The sequence below is a fragment of the Cricetulus griseus genome, chromosome 8 (assembly GCF_003668045.3).
Source record: "Cricetulus griseus strain 17A/GY chromosome 8, alternate assembly CriGri-PICRH-1.0, whole genome shotgun sequence".
Lineage (NCBI taxonomy): Eukaryota > Metazoa > Chordata > Mammalia > Rodentia > Cricetidae > Cricetulus > Cricetulus griseus.
This window is the reverse complement of record NC_048601.1, coordinates 54,730,727-54,757,634: the sequence shown is the minus strand read 5'-3', so window position 1 is coordinate 54,757,634 and position 26,908 is coordinate 54,730,727. Positions and strand designations below refer to the sequence as shown.

The following is a 26,908-nucleotide window of genomic DNA, read 5'->3' as shown; positions in this document are numbered from 1 at the left end:
TACACTATCATTGGTCAAGGCCTGGAAAGAGAAATGGCATAGAAATCCCAACGTCTTGGTGTTTGCAGAAGGCAAAGCTGGTTTAGTTGCTACCACATGACTGGAAATAGGAGCCCTTCAAGTCTTCAGATACCTCACAAAGAGGAAGAATCGGCTTTCCTGTCTTAGTTAATAAAGGGTTCTCCTTCTGAGTCTGCCCTAAATAACAGATGCAATTGGAACCATACTGTTGCCACTGGCTTGCTTTAGTATCACCCGTGTGGTAGCAGGTGTCAGAATTCCCATCCATTGGAAGGCTTCTGGATCCCACATGGTGTACACAAACCAGATCCTGGTGCACATGTCCATGGATGCCTGGGCTGCTTCCTTTGCCTCTTGCTAATCCTGCTGCTGTGGATATTGGTGTGCACATCTATTTCTGTCCTCATTTTTAATGCTTCTGGGTCTATGCCCAGACGTGACATTGCTGAGGCAGATGGTAACACTAGCCTAACTTTCTGAAAAACCGTCAAGCTGGTTTCCATGATGGTTCACAGTCTTGCCAGCCACACCCCAGGTTCCCGACGCTCAGTGTCCTCACAGCACGGTGCTTCTTGTTCAAACACGCCAAAGCAGCCAAGCGGCTTGAATGAATGAGCACCGAAAGCTAGTTTATCTTCTACCTCTGTGTCTAGATCCCTGTTTCTTGGTTCTTGCATCTTACTCTTGAAGATTCTATATACATACAAGCTTGTTTACACAAAATCCCATACAACTTCACATGAATGGTAGTTTCCTGTACAGATGTATCTTCAATCTGTCTTTGGATTTACAGCAAACATTGGAGTTTGTTCCACCACTGTCAGTCTTGTTCTCTTGTTCCTTGTAGTGACTACCCAATAATCTTGGCATAGATAGGACCTCGTGTCTGGACAGTGCTGAGCTCACTTACAGCCTGTGACAGCAGGTATGAGGTCATTTTTATGTACCTGCAGAGTCTGTAGTACCTATAGGAACATAACTAATCAAAAGCCTTGGGCCAGCCAGGTGTTGGTGGTGCACGCCTTTAATCCCAGCACTCAAGAGGCAGAGGCAGACGGATCTCTGCGAGTTTAAGGCAAGCCTGGTCTACAGGGCGAGACAACCTCTAAAGCAATACAGAGAAACCCTGTCTACACGCCCAGATAAAAATTTTATTTTTACTTTTAAAATTTTATTTAAAAACTTGCAAAGTAAAAAAAAAAAAAATCACACATCAGAATGAACCAGACTCAAAGTCTATACAAGTGGAACATACACTCAGTTAGAATTGGCATTTGCAATGAAAGCTGTGAAGCTTCACATGACTTGACACTTTCGGTACTAAATATACATTATGATTCATCCCCCACCCAAACCAAAACAATCCACGACACAATTAGAACTGTGAAAACAATTAGCTTTACTTCCTCATTCATAAGTCATGTCCATTACTTGCATTTAGTCCTTTCTCATCTCCTTTACGTTTAGATTTAAAATTTTTTCCTTTTATCATGTTTCCCTTTTATTTTCTCACATAATATATCCTATTATGGTTTCCCTCCCTCTACTCCTCCCAGTTCCTCCCCACCCGCCATCTCTGCCCCCTCCCCTACTCACTGAGTCGATATTTACTCTCTGTGGTTCTGTGGAATTGTAGTTTCATTAGCATTGACTTAACAGCTAATATACACATGTAAGAGAATAAGTATTTGTTTTCTGGGTCTGGGTTATCTCACTCAGGATGATTTTTTTCTAGTTCCATACATTTACTGGTGAATTTCGTGATTTGCTTTTTTTTAATGGCTTAGTATTATTCCATTGTATAAATGTACCATGTTTTCTTTATCCATTCATCTGTTGAGGGATATCTAGGTTTCTAGTTTCTATTATAAACAAAGTAGCAATGAACATAAAGCAAGTGTGTCTATGGTAGGATACAGTATCTTTGGGTGTATGGCCAAGAGTGGTATCCCTGGGGCTTGAGGTATAGATCAATTGCCATCATTCTGAGGAATACCACACTGACTCCACCGTGGCTGTGCAAGTTAGCACTCCCACCAGCAGTGGAGGAGTGTTCCCCTTACCCCACATCCTCTCCAGCAAGAGCTGTCACTTGTATTTTTGATCTTGGCCATTCTGATAGGTATACGATGAAATCTCAAAGTAGTTTTGATTTGCATTTCTCTGATGACTAAGGTTGTTGAACATTACTTTAAGTATTTTCAGCCGTTTGAGTTTCTTCTTTTGAGAATCCCGTTTAGATCTCTAACCCATTTTAAAATTGGGTTGTTTTCTTTTTTAAAAAAATAATTTATTTTAAATTTATTTTATGTGAATTGGTGTGAAGGTTTCAGATCCCTTAGAACTGAGGGTTACAGACAGTTGTGAGCTGTCATGTGTGTGCTAGGAATTGAACCCGGGTCCTCTAGAAGAGCAGTATATGTTTTTAATGGCTGAGCTATCTCTCCAGTCCTGGGTTGTTTTCTTGATATCTAGTTTTTTGAATTCTTTATATATTTTGGACACTAACCCTCTTTTGGATGTGGGATTTGTAAAATCTTTCCCCATTTTATAGGCTGCCACTTTATCTGAATGATGGTATCCCTTGCCATGCAGGAGCTTTTCGGTTTCATGAAGTCCCATTTATTAATTGTTGATCTTAGTGCCTGCGCTAAGGGTGTTCTGTTTCGAAAGTCTTTTTCTGTACCAATGAATTCAAGACTATTCCCACTTTCTCTTCTATCAAGTTCAGTGTATCTGGTTTTATGTTAAGGTCTTTGATCCATTTGGAGTTGAGTTTTGAGCAGGGTAAAAAGTATGGATCTATTTGCATACACACAGTCATTCAGTTTGATCAGTACCATTTGTTGAAAATGCTGTGTTTTTTTTCCAGTATTTCTGACATCTTTATAAAACACCGGCTTCCCGTAGGTGTGTGGATTTATGTGTGGGTCTTAAATTTTATTCCATTAACTGATGTGCCTGTGTTTGAAATAGTTATATTGTTTTTATTACTACAAGTCTGTAGTAGAATTTGAGGTTGGGGATAGTGATACTTCCAGCAGTTCTTTTATTATTCATGATTGATTTAGCTATCGTGTGTGTGTGTGTGTGTGTGTGTGTGTGTGTGTGTGTGTGTGTGTAAAGTAAAGCTGAAAATTGTCCTTTCAATATCTGCAAAGAATTGTGCTGGGATTTTGATGGGGATTGCATTCAATCTGTAGATTGCTTTTAGTAGGATGGCCATTTTTACTATGTTCATCCTACGGATCCATGAGCATGAGAGATCTTTCCATCTTCTGATATCTTCTTCAGTTTCTTTCTTCAGTGCCTTAACTTTTTTTTTTTTTTTTATCACATAAGACCTACATTTGCTTGGTTAAAGTTACCCAAGATGTGCTATATTATTTGAGGCTATTGTGAAAGGTGTCATTTCCCTGATTTCCTTCTCAGTCCACTTGTCATTTATATATAGGAGGGCTACTGGTTTATGTGAGTTAATTTTGTATTCAGCTATTTTTCAGAAAGAGTTTATCAGTTGTAGGCATTTCCTAGTGGAACTTTTCAGGTCACTTATGTATACTATCATATCATCTACAAATAACAATTCTTTGACTTCTTCTTTTCCAATTTGTAACCTCCTGATCTCATTATGTTGTTTCATTGCTCCAAGACTTCAAATACTATATTGAATATGTATGGAGAGAGTGGACAGCCTTGTCTTGTTCCTGATTTTAGTGAAATTGCTTTGAGTTTCTCTTCATTTAATTTGAGGTTGGCTATCGGCTTTCTGTAAACTGCCTTTATTATGTTTAGGTATATCCCTTATATCCCTAATCTCTCTAGGACTTTTATCATGAAGAGGTGCTGGATTTTTGTCGAAGGCCTTTTCAGCATCTAATGAGATGATCATGTGATTTTTGCCTTTCACTTTGTTTATATAGTAGTGGATTACATTTATCAACTAACGTGTTGAACCACTCTCAAACCTCTGGGATGAAGCCTACTTGATCATGGTGGATTATCTTTTTCATATGTTCTTGGATTCATTTTATTGGGAATTCTCACATCTGTGTTCATAAAGGAAATTGGTCTGCAATTCTCTCTCTCTCTCTCTCTCTCTCTCTCTCTCTCTCTCTCTCTGGTTGGGTCCTTATGTAGTTTTGGTATCAGGGTAACTGTGGCCTTGTAAAATGAATTAGGCAATGTTCCTTTTGTTTCTGTTTTGTAGAATAATTTGAGGAGTATTGGCATTCTCTTCTTTGAAAGTCTGGTATAATTGTGTGCTAAAACCATCTGGCCCGAGGCTTTTTTTTTTTTTTTTTGATTGGGAGACAATAATGATTGCTTCTATTTTACTAGAGGTTATAGGTCTGTTTAAATTGTTTATCTGAGCTTGATTTAACTTTGGTAAGTGGTATGTATCAAGAAAATTATTCATTTCTTCTAGATTTTCCAATTTGTTGGAGTACTGGTTTTTAAAGTGTGTCCTTACAATTCTCTAGCTGTCCTCGATGTCTGTTGATGTCCCCATTTAATCTCTAATTTTGTTAATTTGGATATTCTCTCTCTGCCTTTTAGTTAATTTGAATAAAGGTTTGTCAGTCATACCGATTTTCTCAAAGAACCAACTCTTTGTTTCATTGATACTTTGTATTTTTTTTTATTGTTGGTTCTATTTTATCGATTTTGTTCCTGAGTTTGATTATTTCTTGACATCTATTCCTTTTGGGTATGATTTCTTCTTTTTGTTCTAGAGTTTCAAGGTGTGCTATTAAATTACTAGTATGAGATTTCTCCAGATATTTTTTTTAATGTAGGCAGTTAGCACTATGAACTATATGTTGTGCATTCATTTTTATTCAAATTTTAGGAAGTCTTTATTTTTATTTTTTATTTTTTGGAGACAAGGTTTCTTTGTATTGCTTTGGAACCTGTCCTGGAACTTGCTCTGTAGACCAGGCTAGTTTCGAATCACAGAGATCCGCCTGCCTCTGCCTCCCGAGTGGTGGGATTAAAGGCGTGTGCCACCAACACCCGGCTGAGCCCTGAAAGAATAAAAAAAACAAAACAAAACAAAAAACCAACTACAGTTGTTATTGTGTTTTTATGCTGGTGTCTAGGCATTTGGGTTTGGGATGATTGTAGTTTCAGGTCCTGCTGTCTGGCTTTGTCTTTGTTGGGTGGGTGTTTTGTTCCCTGGATTCTGTCACCATTTCTCATTCTTAGGAGGGTATGGTGGCAGTATGTTGCCTAGTAGGGAATTCTAATGTGGCCCCTAGGGTTCAGGGTAAAATGTTTTTCTAGGCATTGGGAGCTGGCACTTATGAATGGGGATGGGCTGGTGGGGGTGGGGGTGTGTGGACTGAAGATGTCCACAGGAGGGAAGAAGGAAGGGTTTTCCCACCAGGCTCCTCTCAGTTCCCTGAGAATCCGGGCAGAGAGTGCTACACTGCAGTTCTTGCCAGTTGCTCTTTGTTGCTCCACTGGCAGTAAAGTCTTAACTGCGTTATGTTTTTGCCTTTCCTTCTCCTCGAGCATGTTTGATATTTGCTATCACTGAAGAGAGCTCCAAGGATGCAGACCCTGCCACCCTGATGCTCTCCACCACCCGGAACCTTTTCCTTTTAATTGGTCACGTGCGCACCTGGGCGTGGTCAGTGATACAGGGGTGGAGGCAGATCTGTCACTACAGGCCATAGCAAGTAGTCTGCTACAGAGCCAGGGGAGAGACCGGGATTGGATTTGGAGAGGAGGGAAAGCGAAGGTGTGAAGTCACCTTCTTGCTTTGCTGGCTTAATTGCTTCTCCGGCAGGCGTGGGTGGTGGGTTCCCAGGGAATGCCTGCTGCATTTGGGGGCTGGAATACAGTGATGAGTTGAGGGAAGGAAGATTGAAGGGGATGTGTGATCCACCAGAGATGGGGGGATGGGAAGGGGAAAGGGAAGGAGGAGGCCACAGATGGTTTGCTGCAGAGCTGAGGGAGAGGAGAGGAGTGGCTGGTGAGGATCTGCAGTTAGCCTACTGGCTTCCCAGGCTGGAGTCCCTGCTCTGTTTTCTAACTGGCCCTTTTCAGCTGGCATGTCTCTGCCTCTCCGGGGCCTTATTACAGGTCCCATTTAACAGACTCATGAAGGTCTGACGAGGTAGCAGCTGGCTCCGGCATGTGGAGTCTTTCCCAGCAAGGGTCTGGACTGGACTAGACAGCTGCATTTGCTCAGACCCACCCCCAGCTGTAATAGGTGTGACTTAACTCCTGAGTGCCCGATAAAGGACCAGCATCAACTGCACAGCCAGGAGGACAACCTATGACTCCTACCCTTCGAACCCCTACCTCCTGCTAATGATGCTCTCCTCCCTGGTGTCACAGTTAAGAAGCCTTGGGATGGTTCACAAAGGAATGTGAGATGTTGACTAACAAACCTGAACAGGCCAGAGGCAGGGCTGGCTTTTGGGATGATTTACTTTGGGTATTCTGCAGTGTCTTGATGACCTGGCTCTTTCTGCCCACTTTTCCCTTCTACTATAGAGGTTTTATTTATGGTGGCTCCTCATGGATGCCAGGCAGCCACAGCCAGCTCCAGACATCCCTACTCCTAGGGGCCTTCTGGGGTGTAGAGGTGACCTCTTGCTATGTCTTCACAGGCAAGCAAGGTCCTAGGACACGGACTGGCAGTGCCAAGGCATCTGTATTGATACCCCTGTCATTTTCCTTGTGTTTCCTGACCAGAGAAAGAGAAGGGACAGGGGGAGGAGGGTGGGTAGAAATCATTTGTGTGGATTTCTGTGTGGGTCACATAAAAGATTTCAGGTATAAAAGATAGGAAAAATATTCCCTTACCACACCAGATCTGTGCCAGGACCTGCATATATTTGTTACATGGCAGAGACTAAAGTCACCAATCAGTTGACCTTTAACAAGAAGTCCCCTGAATGGTCTATTTAATCATAGAGTCCTGAAAAGCAGAAGAGGGAGACAGAGAAGATGTAGGCCTGGCAGTGTGGTTGCTGGTTCTGGAGAAGAAGGAAGGGGCCTCAGAATAAGATAACAGCAGATTCTGAAGGCAGAAACAGAAGAGTCTCCAGAAGAGTCACAGCCCCATTGCCATAGAATTTAGCTCTTGAGTTCCAGGACTGTAAGGGGATGAATCTGTGCTGGGTTAAGCCTCCAAATCCGTGGTTAACTTGTTACCCTGAGGTTATATAGTAACACAGGAAATGTGGGCTCTTGGCATTTTTGCTTACTGAGACAGGTTTGGCTTTTCTCCTCATGAGATGAAACTTTAGATGGTGCATGCCTGAAATCCCAGCACTCAGGAGGCAGAGGCAGGAGGATTGCAAAATTGAAGCCACATTGGACTATATCAAGACTGTCTCAAGGGGGTGGGGAGGGGGGCTGTATTTGCACATCTGCTTTGTGTAGAATGAAGAGCCATGAAGAGAAGGGCCAGAGCTTGCACTGCTCCGGAAGCAGGCCATCTGCCACCTACTACCCCTTGCCCATCTCCCCACCTGCCTCTGTCCTGAATGTTTGCTCTCTGACATGACATTCCCGGATCTGCTCTGAGAACACCACATTTACCAGGCACTGGGATTCTTGTTCAACCCAAACTTACACTCACCCACAATATGACAACCAAAATGCAGGCGATTGTTCATTAGCAAAAATGTATTTTATAAGTCTGCAGTCAGAGAGAGCATTTCTTCATTATAAAGTCAGCCTGAGAACAATGCTGCCTCTGGCTGAGCACAAACTGAGTCAGGGAGGCTGACAGCTGCAGTCCTTTATCAGCCTAGCATCCAAATTACTTCCCCATTGTGTTTCCGCGCTCTGCGTCCAGCCATCCTGCGTCACAAAGATAAGAAGCCCCAGTAGTAGACATTTTATAAGGGGCCTTCGTGCAGTGTCAGAAGACCTTCAGCGACAGTGAAGGAGTAACAGGAAGGTCTGTCCAAATGGAATCTCTAACAATAGTTCTCTGGGAGGGCAGTGAGGGTTGTTTTGAATCACAAATAGGGAAGTCAGACTAGAAGCCCCAGCTGAAAGTGAGCACGGAAGCCGGCAAGCCTGTACTCTGGGTTCTGGATATAGAACAAAAGGAGTTCACATCAGACACCCGAGACCTTGGATGCGCCTGTTGGGACAAAGCCTGAGAACATTCCCAGCTCCTGCCTCTCCTCCAGCTCTGGGACATGTCTGCTCCAGGGAGACCAGCCGCTCTCCCATGTCCTTCCCCATCATCCCCCGGGAAGTTCCTTTCCCAAACTCCCTATCATTGACAGCAATGGTGTCCTAGCCCAGGATGGCTCTCAGTATAGCTGATGCCCTGGAGGCGTCTACTTTTGTTCTCAAGGGCTGCAGACCCAAAGAGCCAACCAACTTCTCTCCCTGAAATATGAGATTCCCCTAAGGTCCTGGTTTCTGTTCTGCTTTGCACTCTGTCCTGGAAAATGCTGGTCATGGTGGCAGTATGAAGGCCTGTTAAAGCCTATTCATGCTATTTGTGTTTAAAACAGTATTTCACTCAGTGTTTTCTCACTCAGTCCACACACCAACCCTGTAAAGTATGTGGGGTCTTTCTTCCCATCCTTTTTTTTTTTAATTTTAAAGATTGATTTATTTATTACGTATACAGTGTTCTGCCTGCACGTATGCTTGCAGGCCAGAAGAGGTAACCAGATCTCATTACAGATGGTTGTGAGCCACCATGTGGTTGCTGGGAACTGAACTCAGGACCTCTGGAAGAACAGTCAGTGCTGTTAACCTCTGAGCTATCTCTCCAGCCCCATTTCCTTCCCATCCTTATAGAAGGAAGGTAGGATTTGGAAAGATCTGTACATGGTCGTGGCTGCCAAGTGACCAGTGCATTCAGAAGATAAGCCACTGCAATCCATGATACAGGTGACAGGTAGCTTCTAACATGCCCAGGTGGGTGAGCAGGGACAGGGATTCTAGAAAGGGACTCACGGGGGGGGGGGTAGAGACCCTTTAGAGCCTCTCCCCAGATTGGCTGCCAATTGGAGGAGCAGCTCTGGTTTGCCCTAGAAAAGGAAAGATTATCACTCTCCACTAGGAGGCAGAATGAACACACTGGAACTGGTAGTCCCACACAGGCTCAGAGACTAAGACCCTAGTTTTTGGCTTGCTGTCTATTACAGTCACCCAAAACTCTACCCATGTGCAAGATACTGCAATAGGGACTTAGGGGGTGACTTTAGAGAGACAGACATTGTCCCTGCCTCCCAGAGTGTAGCCTTCTGGGGGTGCATCTGTGCTGGGCCCCCAGAATTTCCACCTTGGTGTCAGAAACAAGTTGCAAGTGGCTCCAGTTTGACTGAGCCTGCTTCTCCTATCAGGGAGAGGTTGGAACCTGGAGAGCACACACTGTCCCCATGCAGGGTTTGTGATTCTCCGGGAAGATCCCAGGACATCTACCCTGCTTACACAGGAGCTCTTGTGAAGACGCTGGAGAACAGCGACCAAATGGATCTGCTGGGCATCCAGAAATATGAATGGAAGCCAAACAGATGGGTTTCCACGTGCAATTGCACATCTGGAGAAAGCTCACAGTGCCCTGCTTGGGCTGGAGTAGGCTTCAGCTACCCTCCCAGCCAGGGGAGGGATCAGAAGGAGGCAGCAGGCAGCCAATAGGTGCTTCTTCTCTCCTCACTCAGAGCCTGGGTCCCCATGTTTCGACCTGCTGTGTTCAGCCAGCCTCAACCTGAGGAAGGTCCTGTACAGCTGAGAGCTGGGCAGAGGCGCTGGGCAGGTTCAGTCTAGACATGCAGTACTAACCCCGAGGGGCCCCTCTGTGTCCAGAATGCTCTGCTCGCTGTGGCCCATGGCAACAGAGCTGGGTTGCAGGTATGAACATTTGGCCCACAGTGGGCACTGCTGCTGTAGGTCAGGATAAGAGACAACGCTGGGGCAGAGCTCTAAGAGAGATGGCTCCTTCCTCTTTCAGGTATGGTCACCTAGTTACAACCTTTCTGCTCTCAGTGGCAAATCCTGTGTGCAGGTGGTATGACAGTCTAGACTAGATGCCACAGGCACCCACCAGCTTTCCTACTTAGGGCCTTTGACTGGCCACTCCTACAACCTCATCATCAAAAGCACCCACGGAACTGCTGGGCAGTGTTCTTGAGTCCCTAGCAGAGCAGGGTGCTGCCCTCCTTGCACTCCTTGTCCCATGAACCCTCATCATCTGCCCTGCACCACCCTATCTACTTTACCAGGCTGGGATGCCCCTAAGGGAAGACCCTGTACCACCCACCCCTGCTCAGTACAGCTTTACACAGGGGCTGCTATGCATGCAATGAGAATATCAGCACCACACATATGCTGGGCCTTGCATCTGAGGCCTGGCTGCCAGGCCATGGCTCCTCTAGCTGTGAGACCCTCATCTTTGCCTTCTGTGGTTATCACCTTCCTCAATCAGATCTGAGGGTGGTGGGATGAGGTCTCGGGGGTTCATCCTAGCTACCAGGCAGACATCATAGCTGTCATGCATGAGGACGTTGATGGCGACAACATTCCATTGGTTCTCCCAAGGGTCCAGCTCCAAAATCTCTTTGGAGATAACTTCATGTCGATCTGAAAGGCAGCAAAGGAAGACAAAAACACATGGGTGGGTTAAGCTCAGAGGTTGACACCACTCTATCCAACTGCATTCTCTTTGAGAGCCAAGGGTTAATCAACAAACAACTGAAAAAGGCACTTTAGGACAGTGGAAGCATGTGTCTTGGTATTTAAGAATTTAAAGAAGTCTACTGGGGCAATATTTTGTTTGTGATTTAACAAATAAAGTTTGTCTGAAGATCAGAGTGTGGAGCCAAGCCACTAGTTAGCCATAGAGACCAGGCAGTGGTGGTACACACCTTTAATCCCAGCACTCAGAAAGCAGAGGCAGAGACAGATGGATCTCAGTAAATTCAAGGCCATCCTGGGCTACACTAGATTGACCCAGTCTAAAAGAGAAACAGAGCCAGGCAGTGGTGGCTCACAACTTTAATCCCAGCACTTGGGAGGTGGAGACAGGAGTGATATGGCTGGGCCTAGAGAGGACTATAAGGTGGGAGGAGACAGGAGCTCATTGCATTCAGTCTGAATTTTCGAAGAGACAGTATTCAGTTTGAGGATTTGTAGGGACAGTATTGCCCCTTTGGTATGAGGATTCAGGAAGGGTAAGAACTAGTGGCTGGCTGCTCTGCTTCTCTGATCTTTCAGCATTAACCCCTATATCTGACTCTGGTTTTTATTATTAAGACCAATTAGAATTTGCACAACAGACTATCATGCAGCTCACATTAGAAATTTGTCTCAACATGGCTGGAGAGATGGCTTAGCAGTTAAAAGCACTTGTTGCTCTTGCAGAGGACCCAAGTTCGGTTCCCAGCACCCACACGGGCAGTTCACAACCACCGGTAACTCTAGTTACAAGATCAAACACCCTTTCCTGGATTCCTGGGACACCACACACACATGGTACCCATACATATAGGCAGACACTCACACATACACATAAAATGAAAGTAAATGTATCTTTAAAAAACCATTCAGGTATTGACAGAATACAATGCTGTCTCACGTTGGAAGGGATGTTCTGTTGTTGTGGAGTTGTCTGGATTTCCGTATGCACAAGAGGAGGCACAGCCTGAGTAGAGTGACTTTGACCCAGCCATCACCTTCTCTGGGCATATAGTTGAACAGATAGTGACACCCAGCCAGGATGTGGGCAGGAAGCAGACAGCTTGAGAACCCTGGGCAACTTGAGAACTTAGTAAGGGGGAGGGGCTTGAGAAAGACGTGGGTGGGGTTTAGGAAGACCTGCCATAGATGCATCAGTGTTGCTGGACTGGTAACAGCAGGGCTCCACAATCCTGCACTGGAGGTCACTGACTTCCAGAGGGTTGCTTTCCGGAGGGGTTGCCAGGAGTTTACGCAGGCAGAAGAAGGTAGATGCAGCCACACTTGGCAAGTGTGCAAGTGTTGCAGTGCAGGCTAAGTGCCCTGGGCTCTGTATGTGATGGTCGGTGAGGCATGGCCAGGAGGAATTGTAGAAGGAAAATAGCCTAGTGTAACATTGTCTCAGAGGCAGGGGACAAGGTGCACCATTCAGTGTTGTGAGGTGAAGACAGTGGGTGTCACACAGTGGAAGACAGGCATGAGGGCACAAGTGAGGCGTCCCTCCAAAGATCAGGTGTCTGCTACTGTCTAGGGTTTTTGTTTGTGGACTTGTAATGATTGATCTTTATGTGTGTGTACATGCGGGCTTGTCCCCACTGGGCCTAGATGAAGCCATAGATCTCCAGAGCTAAAGCTACAGGTAGTTAGGAGCTGCTCTGTTGGGGGCAGGAAACTGAACGCAGGGCCTCTTCAAGAGCAGCAAGTGTTCCTAACTGCTGATACATCTCTTCATTCCCTAGTATTTGCATGTTGATTTTTCTATATTCTTTACCTGTGTGAAGACATTTAAAATATCTGTCTTTTCTCCTTTTTTTTTTTTAAATAAAAATACCAACTTAGGCTGGTATTTTGCCTTGGTGGCACACACCTTTAATCCCAGCACTCGGGAGGCAGAGGCAGATGAATCTCTCTGAGTTTGAGGCCAGCCTGGTCTACAGAGTGAGTTCCAGGACAGCCTCCAAAGCTACAGAAAAACCCTGTCTCGAAAACCAACCAACCAACCAAACAAACAAACAACAGCAACAAAACAAACAAAAAACCCAACTTTGTTTCTTATAAAATGTTTTCATGTATAAAATATAAACAAAATCCTACACAACTGCCTTATAATAAAATGTTAATTTTAGAATAGTAAACTTTTTTTTTTTTTTTTTAAGAAACTAGAGGTTTTCTTAGAAAACATTTCTACATACAAGGAAACCTGAACAGAACTTTATCCTGATACTAGTTCTGGCCAGCAGGTGGCGACGAAAGCAAAAATTCAAAATGCAGGCTTTCCTGCTTTAGTTAGTCATTAATTTGTTTATTCATTCATTCATTCACTCACTGGTGCAGGGGGATTCCTAGAACCTAGGGCTTCACACATGCCGAGAAGGGCTCCATTGAGCTACACCTCCACCCCAAATATCAAGCTATTTAATCTCCAAGTATTTGTTCAGTCCCTTGTTCTTTCACTCACTGGTCTATACATCTGCTATAGCCCGCGCTTTGTTGGACAATGGACCTCAGTGCATGCCTGTCAAGCCACAGCCGGCCTCTGGGGCTACCTGCCTTTCCCAGAAGTGCAGCCTGGTGGCTATGGGTTCATCCATGTAGCCATGGCTGGTATGGAGTCAGGGTACAGAGAACTGATTTACAGCCTGGGCACCAAGGACTGGTGTAGGAAGTGGGTTGGGTCAACTGCATTCATTCTTTCTGAGGTTTTAGCCTGGAGGGAAGGAGCAAAGTCACGTGTAGCTGAGAATCCACACGGTCAGTACCTAAATTCTACTACTTGGCCCTTTAAGAAAAAGTCGCTGACCCCTGGTATACATCAAGGCCAGAGGTTCAAAATGGAGTATGTTGAAGCCAGAGGAAATGAAATGCAGAAATCTCGGGGGGGGGGCGGGGGCTGGTCTGTAGGGATGGCTCAGAGGCTAAGAGCACAGTCTGCTGTCTGCTCTTCCAGAGGTCCTGAGTTCAATTCCCAGCAACCACATGGTGGCTCACAACCATCTGTAATGAAATCTGGTGCCCTCTTCCAGCCTGCAGGCATACATGCAGGCAGAGTATTGTATACATAATAAATTTTCAAGAATCATTTAAAAAAGAAAAAGAAAACCACATCCCAGATTAGAACAGTCCTGTGCCCCTGTCACTTCTCTCTCAGCTGACCTCTGTCTGGCGCCCTCCAGCCTTCTGCTCAGTGCAGTCTCCAATCCAGTACTGCACCTGTGAGGATCTCCCATCTGTGAGGATCTCCCATAGGGCCCAATCTACAAGCAAGCCTGAGTGAGAGGCTATGCCTGCCTGCCTGGACTCTCCACCCCTGGAGAGCTGAGGCTCCACAGAGCTTGTCCTGAGTGCATTCGTCCTGAAGATTTCTCTTTTTTAAAGATTTATTTATTTATTATGTACACTAACGTAGAAGCAAGGGTGGACAGACATGTTCAATGAACCCTCCATTTGGAAAGTGGGTGACTTGGGACAATGTATCATTGCTCTGTGCCTCCTTTTCATTCCTTGTAATGTCCCCATAGGATGGACTCAAGGTCACATATGACTACATGCACATCATAGGTGATTCTCAAGAGCAGTGCCTGGCACATGTCAAAGACAGGCTGACTGTGAACACATCGGCCCTCCACTGGTTCTACATCAGTGAACTTGACCAACCCTGGATGTAAAATATGCAAAGAAGGCACCCTCATCTGTGTGAGCATACAGATTGTTGTTTTGCAAGAACCATTTACAGATGGGCAGTGGTGGTGCACACCTTTAACCCCAGCACTCAGAGGCAGAGGTAGGCAGATCTCTGAGTTTGAGGTTAGCCTGGTCTACAGAACAAGTTCCAGGACAGCCAGAGCTACACAGAGAAACCTTGTCTCAAAAAACAAACAACCAAAGAACCATTTGCAAAGCTTCTATAATGCGTAAGCTCATCCACGAACTATAGAAGGAGTTCTTAGACTGTGGTCATGACTCCTTATGTGCCAGTTGTGAAAACTTTGGCAACAGCAAACGTTTTATAAATACCCTAGGGCTAAAATTTAGTTGAAAATCAAATGCACATTGCATCTGAGGCATTTATGGCAGTGCTCACCTGTGGCACTGTGACCTTGTGGCAGTCCTGGTTCTAAACACACCACACCAGACAGTGAATCTGCATTCATCACACCATACGTAGTGTCTGAAAAACTTCAGCTCAGATTCAAGCCTGTGCTCTGTATGCTAGGAACTGCTGGGCTTTTGTTTTGTTTTACTCGTCTTTCATCATTTCTTTATTTTTCATTTCCTTTTTCCTTCCTTCCTTCCTTCCTTCCTCCCTCCCTTCCTTTTTTTTTTTTTTTTATGTAGCCCGGAGCCCTGGCTGTCCTAGAACTCACTATGTAGCCCAGGCTGGTCTCAAACTCACACAGATGCACCTGCCTCTGCCTCCTGAGTGCTGAAATTAAAGGTGTGTGCCACCATTCGCAGAAACTCCACTGTTTTTATTGCACACACAAAAGTTCTGCTCTTTATCTAGTTTTTAAAGATTCGTCTATTTTGTGATTTTATGTGTATTGTGCACCACACGTCTGGTGCCTGTGGAGGTCAGAAGAAGGTATCGGATCCCCTGGAACTGGAGTTACAGATGATGATGAGCTGCTCTGTGGGTTCTGGAACTCAAACCCAAGCCTTCAGCAAGAGCAGAAGTACTCACTCAGCCACTGAACCAATGCTCCAGTCTGAAATTTCTGCTCTTACTTGTGTGTTTGATACAGCCCTGGCTGAACTAGTACTGTGTAGCTCAGGTTGGCCTTAAACTCATGACCCTCTTCTGCCTCAGCCTCCCAGGTACTGAGAACACAGGTTTGTGCCACCATGCTAGGCTGTCTTCTCATATTTCTTCAGAGAGAAAACAGGGATGCAAGTTCCACAGGCAGCTCCTCTTGCTGGCTGATATCTTCCTTGGCTGTCAGTGTAGCCAGATGTCCACAGGGTCACATGTGCTCCCCACTTTAATGTTACTGAGATGGCTCAGTGGTCATGGGTATCTTGAGATTTGGGGTTTGTTGTTTTGTTTTTGTTTTTTCAAGACAGAGTTTCTCTGTGTAGCTTTGGAGCCTATCCTGGCACTCGCTCTGGAGACCAGGCTGGCCTCGAACTCATAGAGATCCACCAGCCTCTGCCTCCCGGGTGCTGGGATTAAAGGTGTGCACCACCAACGCCCGGTGAGGTTTGGGGTTTGTTTTGTCAGGCTTGTGGGTAGAGAATTTCTGCAGTCCAGTGGTCACCCACTTTCCATCTCTCTCTTTCTCTCTGGGATATTTCTGATGCTTTTTGTTTACTATCTTGAGAACATCTAAAAAATACTTTCAAACTGGAGGTATTAGGTCCAAGCAATTAATTTAAAAGCTGTCCTGATGAAAGAATAATGAGAATCTGGACACAGTCTATCTTAGTTAGGGTTTCTATGACTGAAACAGAACACCATGACCAAAAAGAAACTTGGAAAGGAAAGGCTTTATGCTTCTGTATAATTTTCATCATCAAAGGAAGTCAGGACAGGGCAGGAACCTGGAGGCAGGAGCTGATGCAGAAGCCATGGAGGGGTGCTGCTGATTGGCTTGTTCTTCATGATTTGTTCAGCTCCCTCTCCTTTAGAACCCAGAATCACAAACTCAGGGATGGCACCACCCACAATGGGCTGGACCCTCCCCCACTGATCACTAATTAAGAAAATTCCCTACCTTGAGAACTTATGAGGCATTTTCTCAATTGAGATTCCCCTCCTTTCACATAACTCCAGCATGTGTCAAGCTGACTTAAAGCTAGTCAGGACATAGTTTATAGGATGAGGCAGGAGGATCACTGCAGCCTACAAGTTCAGTATCAGCCTGGGCAGAGCAAGACCTTGTCTTAAAAACAATTACAAAAACAACAACAATGAAAAATCACAAGACTAAATTCATATAAGGACAAACACTTTCACTTGTGTAGGGTTGTCTGATGTTAATAAAATGACTATTTAATTGACACTAGTAGGTGCCTTAACTATTTAGAAAATCAACTGGTCCTTTGAACAACCATCTAACATTCACCGCTGTCTCCATTCACAGTGAAGGTAACAGGCTCAGACAAGCTAATTAACTCCCCGAAAGTTTTACAGCACTTGGCAAACAAAACTCTACTGGGTAGCACTGCTCTGAGGAGGGATACATAGCATGATCATAGAAATAGAGAACCCTGTGACAAATGAATAAAAGTATGCAGCCACACATTTCTAGAGTGTACACATTAGCTAACTACGGTGAGGGCAAAAGAAAATCTCAATAGAGCAGAAGTTATAGACGGTGTGTAGCTGCCCAGAATGCAACTGAATTCAGATTTCTCAATCGAAGGGCAAACAGCAGGATCGGGATGTGAATAAACACAGGAAAGGCTTCCTGATGCCACCTGGACTCCGGTGTGGAGGGCATCACTGATAGTGAGCATCACTGTTGATCCTTAGTTGCAGCAGTAGCACGGGGTGAGTTAATACATCCAACCAGTAAAAGAAGGCTGCTGAAATATTGATGAGCAAAATGGCCTGATTCTTACATTTCTTTAAAAGTACTTCAGACAAAAGAGAAGGAAAACAAATGTATATTTATAGCACAAATAAAAATGACAAAGAAAAAAAAAACAAGCTAGTTGATGTGGCTCTTGCAGTAGACTGTTAGGGGAATCTTTCTGGAATAAGCACCCTGACACCAGTGAGCTGGAAGAGAGAGATGCTACCAGGGGTATCTCCTGAAAGGTCCACTGTATTCTCATTTCATACTCTAAAACCGCAGGGCAGAGTGGACAAGCAAGCGGGACTTTACAGAAGCACACATGGTGATCAGCAAGTCACTAAGGGCAAAGACTTATTGTTTCAGCTGTTCCTCCAGGTCATTCTGTTCCAGGTAACAAATGAAGTCATGCTAGGCAAACAGGCAGTACAAGCAGTGCTTCAAGTAAATCACTAAATAAATGAATAAATCAGCACCTAGTAATTGGTCTTTTCTACTTTATTGTACTTCAGGAGGACTGTATTATTCAAGGCCAACCTGGTTGACTTAGTGGGAGGGACCCTGTCTCCAAATAAAAAGTGAACAGAAAAGAGGGTTGGCGATACGGCTCAGTGGTAGGGCAACTCCCTGGCATGCACGGGGCCCTTATTGTAATCCCCAGAACAGAACAAAAGAATTAGTATGATTTGGATGGAATTTATATACTATAATTCCAGATCAAATTGGGAAGGGCTTACAACAGAGACCCCAATTAGAAGCTAATTAGGTAGGCTTCTCAATCTTGGGACTCTGGGAGGCTTTATTATCTTTGTAAAATCCCAGTGAATATACCGCCCGCACGGAGATCACGTTGGACTTCTGACCTCAAATCAAGAACTTTGTAAAGTGTGACGGCATTGTGTGCACCAAGCTGAAAGCTGTTTGTGAGAGTCTCTCTTAGAAGTCTATTTGAGTTCCCTCTCTGTCCTCTGATCCTTCATATCCTCTCACACATGCTTCAAGTGTCTCTTCTGAGGGCTCTACCGCCATCTAGAAGATTCCTGGTATGGTTCAAATTTCTCCACAGTCTGTCATTTCAAAATGCACACCGTTTTAATTCAAGACTTGTTTAGAATGCTTGAGATTTTCCAGTAGAGTTAAGAGTGTGTACTCCTGCAGAGGACCCAAGATCGGTTCCTGGAACCAAGTTGGTAGCCCAACTTCTTGTAACTTCAGCTGCAGGGGATTGATCCCCTCCTCTTAACTCTGTGGGTTAATCTTTAAAAAACTAAGTTTTAAAAAACTAAGCTGATTGCCTGGCGGTGGTGGTGAATGCCTTTAATCCCAGCTCTCAGGAGGCACAGGCAGGTGGATCTCTGTGAGTTCGAGGCCTGGTCTAGAGAGGGAGTTCCAGGACAGCCAAGGTTACCCAGAGAAACCCTGTCTCGAAAAAAAATAAATTAAGTTGATTGTCAGGCATGGTGGTACATGTCTTTAATTCCAGCACTCAGGAGACAGAGGCAGGCAGATTTCTGATTTCAATGTTAGCCTGATCTATGTTTCGAGTTTTAGGACAGCCAGAGCTATACAGTGAGACCTTGTCTCAAAAAAGCTGAATTGTAAGTATGAATGTGTTGGCGTTTGTCTATCCTTTGACAATAAAAAATTTAAAACAAAATGTATTTATTGTGTATATGTGTGTAAGGACTTGATTCTCTCCCTCTACCATGTGAGTACTCAGGTTGTCAGTCTTGGTGACAAGGACAAGCTTCATTAGACTCTCAGACATCTAAACAGCTTTTAAAATTTTAACTTAATTGCATTGTGGACAGGTTTACAGTTTCTATAACTTCTACTCTGGAGAATAATTGCAATTTTCTTTTGCTTTATTCACAGTTGGATAGCATGTATATTCTCAGAGTGTCTAACAGGAATGCGTCCCTTATTTGTTCAGTGTAGGGTTCTATATTTTTGTTTGTTTTGAGAGAGAGTATAGTTCCAGCTAGTCTGGAACTTGCTATGTAGATCAGGCTGGCCCCAAATTCACAGAAATCCCAGTGCCTCTGCCTCCCAAGTGCTGGGATTAAAGGCATGTGCCCATGCCAGAGGTTCCACACTTCTATGAATCAAACTTTCTGTACTGAGGGGCTGAGGGGTGCACTCTAACCTGCACTGGCCAACACAGGCAGGCACATGTGATGCTGAGCTCTTTGGATTGTTGCTAGTGAGACTGAAGAACTGACATTAAATTTTAATAGTTATTAGCATAAACTAAAAATTAAAATAGTCACACTTGGTTATTGATGGTCCTGTTGGGCAGCTCATATCTAAACCTTTTACTCTAGTTTCTAGCAACTTGATCTCCGGGTTTCTGAGAAAGGCATCTTCAAGTCCATTCATTTTAATGGAGTTACTTTTGTATTCTTCTGCTTCCAGTAGTTTCTGCTTTCTGTATTTCAAAGCTGTGTTAAGTGCAAAAGGGCTATGCTTGTTTATCAGGGTTTGGGTGGCGATGGGAACCATCTGGCAGCCCGTGGCACCGAGGGGTCTGTTGGGAGGGCAGCAGCTCACAGACTGGGGTGCTGGGGACAGAATGCCAACACTGTCCCTGGCTGTCACTGCTGTGTCCCCATCTTAGTAGCAGGAAGGAGAGGATGTCTGATCCAACCCTGGGGCTGCAGGAAAAGGGTGCAGGAAGAGGGAGCATTGCACGGCCTCCGCAAGAATAGAAGAGGGCCAACACAGTACAACTGTGTCAGCCTGTTTGTTCCTCTAAGCTGAAGCAACTGCTCGTCTCATGGTGACTGTCTTGGTATGTATTTTTTAGCACACTTAAGTGCTGGTTTTCTTTTGTTTTACTGGGAAGAGGGTGTCTGTGTTTTCCTTCAAATGAACACAGGCAGACCTCTTAAAATTGCAGTCAGTTGTCTTTCTGGATTTATTTCTCCACTTTCCTTGTGTTTTTTATTCTCTCTCTCTCTCTCTCTCTCTCTCTCTCTCTCTCTCTCTCTCTCTCTCTCTCTCTCTCAATGTTTTTCTGTGGAGCCCTGGCTGTCCCTGAACTGGCTCTGTAGACCAAGCTGGCCTCCAATTGGAGATTAGCCTGCCTCTGCCTCCTGAGTGCTAGGATTAAAAGCATTCTCCACCACCACCCAGCCCTATGTTATTTTAAAAAACCATGTGTGTGTTGCCATTTTTTTGTAGGAGTCTGTTATTTCATTGACACGGAATAAAAAAAATCACTATATTAATCATAAAAGAAAGATAATGATAATCAGATGGGCTTCTCCTCAGAAAGAGGGTGCATTGCCACATATCTTTGTGACTCCAGGGTGTTAGCATTTCTACCAGGCTGGCTTGCCAACTCAGTTTGTCCTCTTGGTGTCACTCTTGGTGCTCTTCTGAGCTCAGGGCTAGGAGAACAAGGAAAAGGGGCCGGCATTTGAGTTGACCTACTTAGGATGAAATATCACCACACTAACAAGGAAAAGGAACGGGAGGCTGAACCCCATGTCAGCTCTTTTCAATCCAGCTAGTCCCCAAAAATAGACGCACCACATGCACCACATCCAGCAGCATCAGATTCCCTGAAGGAGTCAGCAAACCCGTGACCACACCTCCAGCAGCCAGTGGTTCAAGAACACTGTCTCAGGAAAATGGGCTCAGCTATACCAGGGAGTAAATGAAATATGCACATAAATTTTGAGGTAAATAAGTTAATGAAAGTCCATGTATGTGGCGGACTGCTCTGGAATGTACCCCATGTTTTTCAGGGTGTGCTCTGTGCTCTGGGAGGTACTTCAGTGGAAACATCAGGGACCATTTTCATCTAGATTTACTCTTTAATGCAATCAGAAAACTGGAAACAGTGTTTGGGGGACTGTACACTGTTTTCCACTGATTTCCCATCAGTGAAATGCTAACTGGCTGGTTTGCTATTATAGGAATAGTGTTATTATTTAAGACATTTTAGATTTATTTTTTATGTTATGTGCACGTGTATCTGTGTTTGTGGGGGTATGAACAGTGCCCAAGGAGGCCAGAAGAGGACGTGGAGTCCCCTGGAGTTATAAGTGATTTTGAGCTGCCTGACATGGTCCTGGGAACTGAACTCAAGTCCTCTGAAAGAGCAGTGCATACTACTAACCTCTGAGCTGCCCAGCCTGATAGGAATGTTACTGAGGACATGTCCCACAGTTAATGCAAGGCACGCCTCATCTCCCCCACACTTATGCTCTCTTTATTCAATTTCTGTTCTGCACTACTGTTGTCATCGTGGTGACTAAACACCTGACAGGAGTATCCTAAGGTTGAAGGATTTTCTTTTTTTTTTTGAGCTCAGGGTTTGAGGGAACCCAGTCCATCATGGTGGTGACGTATGGTGGTGGGATGAGCGCTGGCTTGCTCTGCTCACATGTAGGCAGACCAGAAAACAGGCTGAAGGCAGGCCTGCTCCCCAGTAGCCTTCTTCCTTTATCTAGACCCTTCCTCCTACAAGTTGTGTCGCCTCCCAAAATAGCCCCAGCAGCTGGGGAGACCAAGTCTTTACACATAGGAGCCTGAGAGGAGCAGTTCACACCGAAACCATGATATAGGTTTATTTCAATGTCTATCTCACTGTGTATGTGTTCTACAGTCTATCCTGCATATGAATGACTCTGAAGAGGGGAATGAGCCATCTCACTGCCCACTTTGGCTTGTTCCCAGTCAGGGATTTGATCTGCTCTTCCGGTGGCGAGGAAGCTTTCTGTCAAGGAAAGCAACAAATTAACTAAGTCTGGCTCAGGAAGAAGGAGGGGGAAAGAGGACCATCAGGACAGGCATGACCAGCAGGTGACAGCCTATCCACGCTTCGTGATCCCATAGTGCACACTAAAAAGGGATCCCACGGATAAGAATGTGTGGCAGCATTCATGCTTTGGCCATGCATTTAATTGAAAGAATGCACCTGTAAAATCACTTTTGACCAAAGGACAACTGACATTCCATTAACAGACTGGAAACACATTCCTAGCTTTCCTGAGTTTATTTATAGAAATATTGAATATGGTGAGCTCTTGTTTTTATTTTTTGAGACAGGGTTACTCTGTGTAGTCCTGGCTGCCCTGGAACTCGATATATAGACCAGGTTGGCCTTAAGTTCACAGTGATTCACCTGCCTCTGCCTCCTGTGTGCTGGGATAAAAGGTATGTGCCACAAAAGCTTGGCCCATTTCAGCAGGAAGTAACTTAGAAGATGCTACGCCCCTGCTCCCCATTATTGTTTATTAGGGTAGTGTAAGCCTAGCTAGGAATAACTTTCTTATTGTTTAGAGTTGGGAATGGAAGGAGGTATGACTTTAGGGCGTAGCCGGAGTAAACATTGTTAGGATGTGCAACAGCAGATTATTGTATCTTCTTGTATTTCACCTATGTGATTGTTAATTTTGGATGTTTTACACTATTAAGTTTTAATCCTCTTTTAGACTAAAAGGGGAATTGTAGGGAGACACCGTAACCACGCCTCCTAAGGGCCGGCTACAGGTGTACTTAACCACGCCTGTCAGGGCATGGTGAAGGGGTGTTCAGGATGACGCGTGGGGGATTCTTAAGGGACCACGCACACATGAATAGCCCCTTCTCTCTGGTCTGGCTGCCTTGCTGCCCCTGGCATGCTCTGGCTTGCGTTTGGGCTGGCGTTTATCTGAATAAAGAAATCTTAGCCTTACGGACTGCGGATCATCTTTGATCGCATGTAGCACGCAATAATCTACAGGACATCTTAGTATCTGTTCTCTCACACGTTAGCTGTTGCTTTTCTCTTGCTTCTTTCAAGATTTTTCATTGTCCTTGGTGTTCAGAAGTGCGGTTATAATGTGCTGGGTGTGGCTTCCTGCCAGTCCTTGAGAGCTCATAGGCTTTGGGAGCAGTAGGCTACTGAGTTCACCTTCAGTTCCTCTGCTCCTCTGCTTCTAAGGGGCATGCTACCGTCTAACTAAGCAGCTCAGTCAGCAACTCATTTATTTTGTCTTTAGTTGAGCCCTTCAGGGTTGCAGCTAATTAGAGCTTATCATGTAATTGCATTCAATAAAAATATGTTAAATGAATGAAATCCAACAGGCATCATCCAGGGTAATAATTCTCAGTCCCAACAGCTTACTACAATAATCTAAAGTCCTTTTAGGGATGCTGAGATAGCTCAGCGGGTAAATATCTTGCCACCAAGCCTGATGATCTGAGTTTCATCCCTAGGACCTACATGGTGTAAGGAAAGAACTGACTCACACAAGTTGTCCTCTGACTTCCACATATATTACACACACACACACACACACACACACACACAGAGAGAGAGAGAGAGAGAGAGAGAGAGAGAGAGAGAGAGAGAGAGAGAAAGAGAGAGAAAACAAATATAAAAACAATCTATAAAGATCCTTTAAATGACATCAATGCTCAACCTCCATACCAAATACTATAATTTAATGTAATTTAATTTGAAGCAGACTCTTGGGGTCAGACTCTGTATATGACTCTGAATTCCAAATTAAATATTTACCATCCATGTGACCTCCCTCCTGTGTGTCAGTTTCTGCATGTATAAAGGCGATCCTTGTATCTCCCTTGTAGGCTGTTGTGGGAATAAATGAACGATTTTGTGCACAGTGCTAAAGGCTGCTGTCAGAACAGTCAACACCAGCATCGGATTATACAGCATCTGATAGTGGGAGAACCCACAAAGTACTTCCCGGTGTGTTTTCTTTTTCTTTTCTTTTTTTTAATAAAGATTTTATTTATCTATCTATCTATCTAGATATCTATCTATCTATCTATCTATTTATTATGTATACAGTCTTCTGCCTGCATGCCAGCAGAGGGCACCAGATCTCATTCAAGATGGTTGTGAGCCACCATGTGGTTGCTGGCAACTGAACTCAGGACCTCTGGAAGAAGAGTCAGTGCTCTTAACCGCTGAGCCATCTCTCCAGCCCCTTCCCAGTGTGTTTTCTACCATTGATTTGGGTTTGTACTTTGCAGCCACCATAGTGTCACCACTAAGACTAGGCTAAACTTCACTGGAGAGGACAGGGACATAAAGAAAGTTCTGGAGATGGGCGTTGGTGGCACATGCCTTTAATCCCAGCACTCCGGAGGCAGAGGCAGGTGGATCTCTGTGAGTTCGAGACCAGCCTGGTCTACAAGAGCTAGTTCCAGGACAGCCTCCAAAGCCACAGAGAAACCCTGTCTTGAAAAAAAAAACAAAAAAAAAAAAAAAAAAAAAAAAAAAGAAAGAAAGAAAGAAAGAAAGAAAGAAAGAAAGAAAGAAAGTTAAAGTTTTGCTGGGCAGATAAGGGAATCAGGAAGCCCTTCCAGTTCCCAGTGAAGGAAGGAAGGAAGGGTGTGGAGGTGAAGGAGCCAGCTTCCCTTTTGGCAGCCATAACAGCCGAACACGTGCTTGCCATAAACCTGCCTTGGTCACTTAGAGGTCAGATGCCTGTCTCGTGACAAGGAACCCATCAGAAGTTAGTCACTAGAAAGTCAGATGCCTGTCTCGTGACAAGGAACCAATCGGATGTTAGCTGGTGGCGCTATGCTTTACGACCCTGGGTGTACTTTACAGACAAGCGCACAGCAATGACGTAGCAACCACCCTGGGAGGGCCTATGGGCCATAACAACCAGTTGACCAATCAACACAGGGCAAGCCCTCCAAGCCTGGAAGCACACCAATCGTGAGCCTGTGCGTAAGCCTGTGCGTACCCCCTAGACACTCCCCTTACGCTGCCCTATAAGATCTTTTGGGAGACCCTAGGAGCCGTCTTTGCTAGCCATCCGCCATGACGGGTGGGTGAAAGACCCGAGCTAACATGGGGTTAGCTCGTTAAATTACAATAAAGCCTCGTGCAGTTTGCAGCAAGCTCTCGAATCCGCCTGGTGATTGGGGTGACCTCGAACCTGGCCTGGGACCCCGATACTTGAGTTTTCGGGGATCTAACAGAGGAATGAAACTGAGGCAGGACTGTTGGGTTCCTGGGAAGCCTGCTGGGGCTGAGCTGAGCCCTGGTAGGTTGAAAGCAGAACATGTCAGGTTTGGATGCTGGATGAAATCTGGGCAGCCAGGGATGGCCTGAAATAGAGATGCAGCAGATCCTGTTGCTCCTGAACATGCCTGCAGGGCTTCCTTGCAATCCTGGGGGAGGGAGTAGCTGCAGGTCACACCTAAGTGCCTGTGCTGTAGCAGGGATAAGGGGTCCAGCACCAGAAAACCCTGAGGAACTGAATCCCATGTCTTCTAAGAGCTCAAGGTTTTCACGAAATGCCCACAGTCCAAGCTCATGTGGTCCCTTGAAAAGCAGGATTCATGGGTGCCAAGCATGGGCTAAAGAATCACCTGACCTCCTAGGGCCACAACTGTCATCTTTTGGGTATTTTTACAGATGGAATGGGTGTCTGCCACTAGGTGTCATCTGCCACCACAGTCTTCATCTCTGGGATGAGTTATTTCTGCCTCTTCCCTTGCAAAGTGCAGGGTTTATTTGGGGGTTGATGATGTTCTGAAATTAGATGGAGGGATGGTCACACAAACTTTGTGAACATGCCAAAAAAAAAAAAAAAAAAAAAAAAAAAACCAACCCACCGCACTGTTTTTTGCTGTAGTGAATGTTATATGAAGTATATGCACTAATGCTGATTTTAAAGGAAAAAAGTAAGAACTACCCTCCCCCCCTCTTCCTTCTAAGTAGTCAGCTTTGGGGTCTGGCACTAAAGAATTGAGTTGAAGCACTCATAGGGAGAGAGTGTGACGGTCACTTCCCCTGCCCATGCTCCCCGTCATCTACAAACCCGATTCTGTCCTCCCTGGGCATTTCCTATTAGTGAATTAGTGAATTAGTGGCAAGATGATCTTTGGAGACTGTCTTCTCCCTTAGAGTAATATTTTCATGGTTCACTTATGTTAGAGCACACGTTAGCTCCTCATTTTATTGCCAAATGCTATTCTGCTGTGCGAACACAGAATTTTTTATCTGTGGGTTGTTTCCACCTCTGGGCTGTTACAACACTGCAGTGTGGACACTCCATATGAGCTTCTGTGTAGAGTCGGAGTTGCAGCCCCTGATGTGTGTACTAGGGGTAGGGTCACATGGGCCACTGGAAGGTTAACCTTTTCAGGAAGTGCTGGCCAAGTTTCACAGCAGCTCCATACCTCCACCCTCGCCCGGGTGTATGAGGGTTCTGGTTTCCCCTGTCTTTGTCAACACTTGTTACTATCTAGCCTTTTGTGACAGTCACTCTGCTGGGGATGAAGTGTGACCCCATTGTGGTTTTGACGATGTCCAGCCCTTGGCCATTGGTTTACATTCATTGGAGAAATGTCTATTCAGGTTCTTTGTCAACTAACAAATTGGTGACATACACCAAGAACTACAGGCAACTGAGGAATGCTGGGATGGGGAGAGACCTTCTTCCCCCAAGAGCACACCAATTGGTTAACTAATACCAAATGGTCAGCCCTGAAAAACATACGTATACGTAACATTATACAGACTGGTCGGGGGCATTTATGAATTTAGGAAGGACACATGAGAGGGTGTGGTAAGGAGAAAGGGGAAACTATATGATTATAGTCTCAAATAGTAGAAAAGATAATCTTTTTAAAAGTTGGTGATCTGTCTTTGTTATTGAGTCAGATTTCTTTTTTTCTTTCCTTCCTTCCTTTTTTCAAGACAGGGTTTCTCTGTGTAGCTTTGGAGC

At 44.8% G+C, this 26,908-nt stretch overlaps 1 protein-coding gene across 1 annotated transcript in view; it reads right to left on the bottom strand.

Annotated features, from left to right (window-relative positions):
* Window positions 1–10,399: 10,399 nt before the first annotated feature.
* Window positions 10,400–26,908, bottom strand: part of Kbtbd12 (kelch repeat and BTB domain containing 12) — a 57,794-nt gene continuing 41,285 nt past the window's right edge. Inside the window, exon 5 of the mRNA XM_035448504.1 lies at window positions 10,400–10,593. Coding sequence (XP_035304395.1) covers window positions 10,400–10,593 — 194 coding nt within the window. The remainder of the gene's footprint in view (window positions 10,594–26,908) is intronic.